This window comes from Mastomys coucha, unplaced genomic scaffold (genome assembly GCF_008632895.1).
Source record: "Mastomys coucha isolate ucsf_1 unplaced genomic scaffold, UCSF_Mcou_1 pScaffold22, whole genome shotgun sequence".
Taxonomy (NCBI): Eukaryota; Metazoa; Chordata; class Mammalia; order Rodentia; family Muridae; genus Mastomys; species Mastomys coucha.
Genome location: NW_022196905.1, coordinates 83,548,841 through 83,556,969, shown reverse-complemented (window position 1 = coordinate 83,556,969; position 8,129 = coordinate 83,548,841). Strand labels below are relative to the sequence as shown.

Here is an 8,129-nt window from a genome sequence, read left to right as displayed (position 1 = left end):
TTTTTTCTATTTTTGAACTATCAGAATAAATGAACTACAGAGTTAAGACTTCCTCTGAATTGGAATTTAGAAATGACTTAAATGTCTTTTATTGTTTCTCAGAAGGATCTGCTGCTGGGATTTTTGGATTTGAAAACATTTTTAAAAAATAGACTATTTACTCTTTATACATGATAGTTTGTGTTAGGTACTGAGATTACAAAGATGAGTCATCTATAGTTCCTGGGCTTGAGGAGCACACACATGTTTGCTTCCGATTGTTCTAAATAGGAAGGGAGGAGCAAGTGCTGGAGGGAAATAACAGAAGTTTGGCGACCAAATCATGATTTTTAAAAAAGAAGATTCACTCATTTTTCTTCTGTCGCAACAAACAAAGTGTTCTTTTAGAAAAACTGAAAAATAAAGATAAGGAAAATTAAAGAAAAGGTTTTCCAACTAGCTAGATCAATTTCCTGTTTACCTACCTTTTGGCTATTTAGATGCATGAATAAATGTACTTCATATGCACGTGCACACACACATATGCACCTACGCACACACACACACACACACACACATACACACATACACACACACACACACACACACACACCATTACCACCACCACCACCACCACCACATTAAATCATCATTCAACAGTCTGTTTTATTATTTGGAAACATACTTAAATATACTATTATTTTTAACACTATTTTGATGTTATTATTGCAGAAAGGTAGATCAAATATGCTTAATTAATTCTTATTGCTATATACTTGGGTAACTCTGTGTGTGTGGGGGGGGGGGAGGTACAACCTCACAGAAGCTGGAAGATGATGTCGGGTATCCTACGCTATCATCCAATCATTCAACATCTTATTCTCTGACAGAACTGGAGTGGGGCTGGTGGCCTGGATTTTTATGGTTTCACTGATTGGAACTCTGATTCTCATGATTGCCTAGCAAGAATGCTTATCCACTGAGCCATCTCCCCCATCTTTCTCTTTAAGTAACTTGTAATGTTTTCAAATGTATGTCACAGAGAGACCTTTGTAGGTAATATGTTCTGTATATATCCTATGCTATTTCCATAGGAGAACTTACTAGTTTGTAATTACTGGGCATGAGGAATTGCACTGTTAAGTTATGTCTGCTTTTGTAGTTTGTGTTAAATTGTCCTCTAGAAGACAAAGGTAAATTTGCCCATCACTAGTGGATTTCAGTCTCCATTTCTGTTCAGTTTCTCCAACATTTGGTGCTTTCTTTTTCTTTAAAACAATGCTTTTCAATATTGTAAATGGCAAAGCTACCATTATAAAGAGTGTTTTTGGCAAGTCTTGACTTTATGATTTGCTAGACATTGTTTCCTGGAACACTCTGTCATGTTGTGTCATGGTTAATTGGTTGGCCCACTGTCTGCCATGTAACTTTAGAGAACCTTGAGGGTCAAGTATATCATATCCCCCAGTTGTTTCCAAAAGCTCACATTTGTTTGTTGTATTGAATGGAATTGGAGAACACGTTGCTTAGAAACTGTTGGCCAGATGTATAATGCCTATTACTCCTGTCAGCTGCATGATAATGTGGCGATTTACTGAACACTGAATATATGCCAGGGCGTGTTTAGTGATCTGTATCCTTAACACATACTTCCTGTTCTTAACACTGTCAACAAGGTCTTGAACTGAGAAGCAGCCAATTCCCAAGCCATCTTTCTGGTCCTCATCTTGTCTCATTTACTCTCTCCTATTCAGTCTCCCTTTTATCATTTCTGACCCATGTAAACTAGAAAGACTGGCATAATAAACCCTGACCCATGCAACATTCAAGTTTTACTTCATCTTTGCCTTTCTTTCTTCATCTTGTACTGCATTTACATAATAGGTTATTTTAAAATAAGACTCAAGTCTAGTTTGGCTCAGTAGTAGAGCACTTTCCCAGCATTCAAAGGCCATGGGTTTGATTTTCAGTTTCAGAAAATAATAATGCTATAACTACTACTATTAATATTAATAATAATGTGAATTTTAGATACCTTCTCTCGTTAATGAATATTTAAGAATATTTAATGATATATTAATTTTTAATATAAAACACAATGCCATACTGTATTTTGAAATGTTTACAGCAGTTCTTTAGTAGGATCCAATATCCACACTGTGCTAGTTTCCTTGATTGTCCCATATATGACTTCTCACTCTTGAATCAGAATTAGCACAAGTACTAGTTATTGTTTTCTTCAACAATTCCAACCACAACACTCTCCTCTTTAGAGATTATTACATTAAGGGACCTAGAACTCTTAAAGAATCATCAAGTTGAGGTGAAAGTACGGGTTGATGGCAGAGGGCTTGACTAGTATGCCTGAAACCCTAGTTTAATACCAACAACAAAATTCCCCATGGATTTATATCTATTTGCCATCTCCCCCAATGGGAGTATGCTTGCAAGTTAACCTCTGAGAAATAGCAGAGCATTGTGGCTGTAGGGAATGGACTAGATGCGCTGCTGGGGGTCGGGTTCATCACTTATTCTCTCTGCATCTTCATATCTATCTGCTGACTGGGCTCCCATACCTCTACTCTCTGCTTTTGTGATGAGCTTCTATTTTGGCTACAGCCGATTTGCCTCCTTGAAGATGTGTAAGTACCAGAAGTAGTACTGATTTGAAAATTCTGGCTTTATACTGAGCTGAACAAGACATGATGCTCCCTGATCCTCTTTTTGGTTGGGAGAAGACAGCATGCAATGGGAGCTGCTGGCTTACTGCTTTTCACAGTGGGTCATGACACTTAGAGGACACTTTGCATTAAGCAAAGTTTCAAGTTTGTTTTCTGGTTCTGTTTTGAATCTGCAGGTCTTTCGATTCTCCACTGTGTGGTAGCAGATGGAAACACAACCAGAATACCTGAAACCAATGGATCTCTTTGTGGAGTTCCTGGGGAAAACTGCACAGGTAATGTTTATGCTTCATAGTTAGCCCTGGAAACTTGACTCCCTCCTCCCAAGGCTTAATCCTTTTTTAATAGTATTCATTGTTTTAGGAGGTTCTAGGTGTGTATAATACTATACTAGGTATTAAGTAACTTGCATGAAGTCATTTAATTCATTACTTGAAAGAGTTTTCTAAGTTAGACAAAAATTTTAAAATGATATACTATATTTTATGTATTTAAGTAATAATAAGAATGATTTGATGTAGTGTTAAACAGATTACAAAGCTCCCTTAAGGTTATCTGACCGAAGGTCACACAGCCTGTAAACAGAAACTCAGTGATTTGAACTCCCCTCTCCCTGATCTCTGTGCCTCCATGCATAGTTGTCATAGACTGAGGGTCTTAGTTACTTTTGTAGCTGCTTTGACAAAATCCTGATAAAAAGCAACTCTAGGAAGGAAGGATTTATTTTGGCTCACAGTTTGAAGGTACCTTGGAGGATGGCTAAAGCTGTAGTCCCAGGAGCCTGAGGCAGCTGGTCACATCCTATACAGTCAGGAAGCATTGAAAGGTGAATGCTGGAGCCCCCTAGCTTTCTCCTTTATGTGTACTCAGGCATACTAGCTGGACCGATGCTACCACACACATTCAGGATGGGTCTCCCCCCTTAGTTAAGTCTCTGTGAAAACATCCTCGTAGACATGCCCAGGTGTGTTTCCTAGGTGATTTGGGGTTCTGTGGAATCAACAACTGAGATTAACCATTTCACCTGGTGTCACAGACATGTGGTGCTTTACACGCCACTGTGTGGTATGTTGGCTTGAATTCATGAATTCTTGATACATCCATCCTTTTCTTCTTTGTTTAATCCATACCCCAAGAAGAGGAAGAAGAAAATAATATTTTCATGTTTTATCTTGGAGATGCTTGATTTAATATTCTCAAAGGTGTTAGGCTTGGGTAACAGGATATGCACCAGACTGGGCCCTTGGACCACCATTTACTATTGTTGGCTGATCTAAGTTGCATGTGGTCCTACAGAGATTTATGTGATCTAGATCTCTATAAAGCTTACTTCTAATTTTAGGGGAAAAAATCTAGAGACCAATTTAAATATTTGAGTATAGTGAAGAAGGGCCTGGGAGGTTCACTGAACTGGAAGGATGGTCACAGATGTGAATACTCATTGACTAGTCCCCTGGAAACACTGTCACAGAGCCAGGAACATGCTGAGCAATTCTCCCTCACGTGAGTCACCAGTTCTGGCCCAGTCTTCCTATTTCATCATTCAGAGCTGTGGGTGGGTTGCAAGATGTTCATAGGCCATGGAATCCACTGGTGCCTTAGGTCATCCTTATGGGGGCCTGGTCCTGTCACCCTTGTTAGGATAAAGAGGTCAACTTTATATAGTTGAATGTTTTTCTTCAGTCTAGTTTCTAATATTATAAGTGATGGCATTTTCCACATTATCCTTGGGAAATTATTTCATAATCTTATGATTGGCAGTGTTCAATTATCTTCCTTGCCATGATCTTAATGATTTTTCTTCTAATTTTAATGTAATAGTAGGTACATTTAACAGTTCCACTTTTTGAACAAATTTTAAGGTGTATTATGCAGTTGTTATTAAAAGATCGAAGCTATGTAACATATACCTTAAATTTATTCATTGTGCTTAATTAACTTTATGCCTATTGTCTAGAAACGCCCCATATCCATCTCCCCAGGGGCTGGCAACCATGATTCTATTGTTGGCTTCTGTGAATTTTGCTGATTTTGATAGCATAAAGAAGTAGGGTCATACAGAACTAATCCACTGTGAATATCCTGTTTAGTTTAGCATGATGTTTGTCAGGCGAATTCAAATTGCCATGTATTCCAAGATTTTCTTGTTTTACATGGATAGCTGTTACTTCACTGTAAATGCTGCCTTCTCTTCATTCTCTCAGCCATCAATAGACACGTGGGCTATGTCTACACCTGACTCTTTTGAGGAATGTTACAATGGATTTGGAGTGCAAATGTCTCTTTGACTTTAACTCTTTAGAACTATTATCCAGAAGTGCCATTATCTTGTGGGATCATGTGATTGCTCATTTTAATTTTGTGTGAGGAACCTTCACTCTTTTCCATAGCAGCCTGGGAGATTACACTATCACCAACATGTTACAAGGTTTCAAGCTCACCACATAATTTCCCTTTCCCTCTGTTTTTGATAAGAATAGTAAGAAAGTAAGATCTCTTACCGTGGCCTTCAGGCTTTCATTTGCATTTCTCTGGTGACCCATGATATTAAGCAGCTATGTGTGAGTCTCTCTCTCTCTCTCTCTCTCTCTCTCTCTCTCTCTCTCTCTCTGTATGTGTGTGTGTTGAGCATTTGTAAGTCTTCTTTGATAAAATACTTACTAATTCCATAGTCCCATTTTGAGTATTATGATGTTGACTAGTTTTTTATATATTTTAGATATCAATAACTTGTTGTAATACAATCTGGAGACATTTTCTCTTGTCCCTTAGTCTGCCTTTGGCTCTGCTGATTCCTTTGCTGAGTAGCACTTTTGTTTGCCCCTACACTTGTCATGTCATGGCCATCAAGAACTTTTCCCTTATGATCTCTTATACAAATTTTAAAGCTTCAGGTCATACCTGGATCCAAAACCCATTTTGAATATGCTATTGTGAATAGTGTAAGGAAGGAATCAAATTTCATTCTTTTGCATAACATTAATTTTCAAACTTATTTATTATTTGAGATTATAATACAATTACATCATTTTCCTCTTCACTTTTCTTTCTCCAACCCTTCCCATGTATTCTTCTATCTCTTTCAAATTTGTGGCATTTCTTTGTTGTTACATATGTACATAATACCTACACACATACACAAACATACATGTTACTAAATAGTTAAGTACAACTTGCTTATACATACAAAGCTACTTGCCTAGATGTTTCAGGCCTGATCGTTTGGTCCTGGATAACTAATTCTTGTGCTCTTCTCTGGGGAAGACTAACTTCCTTTCTCATCATTCTATAATTGCTTGAAGGGCTTGGGCTTGGGCTTGAAGCCTCATGAATTATCCCCTTCCATGTTAGTATATTTACTGATCTTATCCTTGGTCAGGTCATGTTCGGCTGACATTTTGGTAAGACTTCACGGGTGTAGCTTCTCACATGTCTAGTAGACATATCATACAGCAAACTATCAGATCCTCTGGCTTTTACAATTTTTCTCTCTGTCTTTTGCAATATTCCCTGAGCCTTAGGTGAAAGAATTTTACTGCAGATGTATCTTTTAGGACTGTGCTCCATACCTCTGAATTTTGATTTGTTATAATTTTCTAGAATGGTCTTTTTCTGTTGTGAAGAGAGGTTTCCTTGATGCACAGACACTTACCTGTGGGTATAAAGGAAAGTATGTAGAATGTTGTTAGGGATTATGCTGGTTTATTAAAGTGTGGTAGTAGGTTCTCCTCCAAGATTCATGACTTCTCTAGTTCTGGGTAGTTGGCTTGAATACTTTTACCACATATGACTTCTCTTTTGTTGAGTGGGTCTTAGGTCCAATTAGAGAGTTGTTGGTTATCACCAAGGTATGTGTGCCACTACTGCACCAAACTTCATTTATTTAAGAGCCTATCCTAGTCTTTATTTTGGCTTCTTATTACTCTTCATGCAGGTAATTATATACACCTGAATTGAATTGTGGGTTGTTGATTTCCTTCTATGGATCTATGTATCTGCTCTTTTATGGCTATATCCTATTTTATAGCTTTGTGCATATTCATTGAAATTAGAATTTTCTTCTAGCTTTCTTCTTATTGTTCAAGATTGTTATGATTTTTGAACCTTTGTAATTTTCTAATGTTTTTCCATTATTGCGAAAGTCATCAGAATTTTGATTCTCCCTTCTTAAGTTTCTTCCTAAGTGTTTCATTGTTTTAAATTCTGTGGTCACTGTGATTATTTTTTTAGTTTCATCAGGAGTTAGTCTGTTAACAGAAATACAACTGACTTTTGTATACTGATTTTTTTTTAATCCCAGAATTTTGTGGAATTCACAAATTAGTTTTAGTGTTGTTTTGTATTGGGTCTTTAGAGTTGGCTACATACAAGATGATGCCGTTTTAAAATTGGAATAATTTTCACTTTTTTTCTAATTTGAATGTCTTTTCTTTTTTCTATTCTAATTTCTTTATCTGTCATTTCCAATCCTGTGTTCACTAGAAGTAACAAGACTCTTATTCTTTGTCTTAGCAGGGAAGTAAAAAAAATTTCACCACTGAGTATAATGTTAGCTCTGGGTTTTCAGATATGACCTATATTGAGGTGATTTCCTTCCATTCATAGTTTGTTGAGAGTTTTTTATTATAAAAGAATAATGAATACTGACAGGCCTTTTTTGCATGCATGGAGATCATTTGACTCCATCATTTGTTCTGTTAATGTGGTGCATTATTCTGACTGATTTTCCTATACTGATTCTTCCTTACCTCCTGCAGCTAAATTTATTTGCTCATGGTCCATGGTCTTTTAAATTTGCTGTGTGGTTTCATCTTCTAGCACTTTATTGAAAGTTTGCACCCAGGTTTATCTGGAGCAACCTGAATATGACTTTTCTTTGTTTGTAGTGTCTGACTCTACAGCTGAGGCTGTAAAGTAAGTTTAGAAGTGTGTTTTCCCTTCAGATTTTGGCAAGAGTTGGCATTAATTAAATATTTGATAGAATTAACCAGTGAAGCCCATGAAGTCTCTTCATTGAGGCTTTTTAAAAATTATACATACTTATGAGTCATATATATGTTAAAACTTTATATTTCACTATGATACAGCCATGGATACTGTTTCTAGAGTATATGCATTTCTTATGAATCTTTCAATTTGCTGGTGCATACTTTTTCATAGAATTTTTATACAACAAGCTTTGTGTGGTACCAATTGCAATACCTCCTTTTTCATTTCTACATTTCTACATTTTAGTTGATTTGTGTTTTCCCTCCTTTCCCAAACCTTTTCCTAAAGGTTTGTTAGGTTTTTTGCTTTTCCAGATAAAATCCTCATTCTGTATACATATATATATATATATATATATATATATATATATATATATACACACACACACACACACACACATATATACAGGTATAATAATATATATTATATATATACAATACCATATAGTATTGTATATCTATATGTGTTTATATATATACA

At 36.3% G+C, this 8,129-nt stretch overlaps 1 protein-coding gene across 1 annotated transcript in view; it reads left to right on the top strand.

Moving 5' to 3' along the window:
* Positions 1-8,129, top strand: part of Btc (betacellulin) — a 43,610-nt gene that overhangs the window by 20,692 nt on the left and 14,789 nt on the right. The window contains exon 2 of the mRNA XM_031390969.1: positions 2,837-2,935. Within this exon, the coding sequence (XP_031246829.1) occupies positions 2,837-2,935 (99 nt within the window). The remainder of the gene's footprint in view (positions 1-2,836; positions 2,936-8,129) is intronic.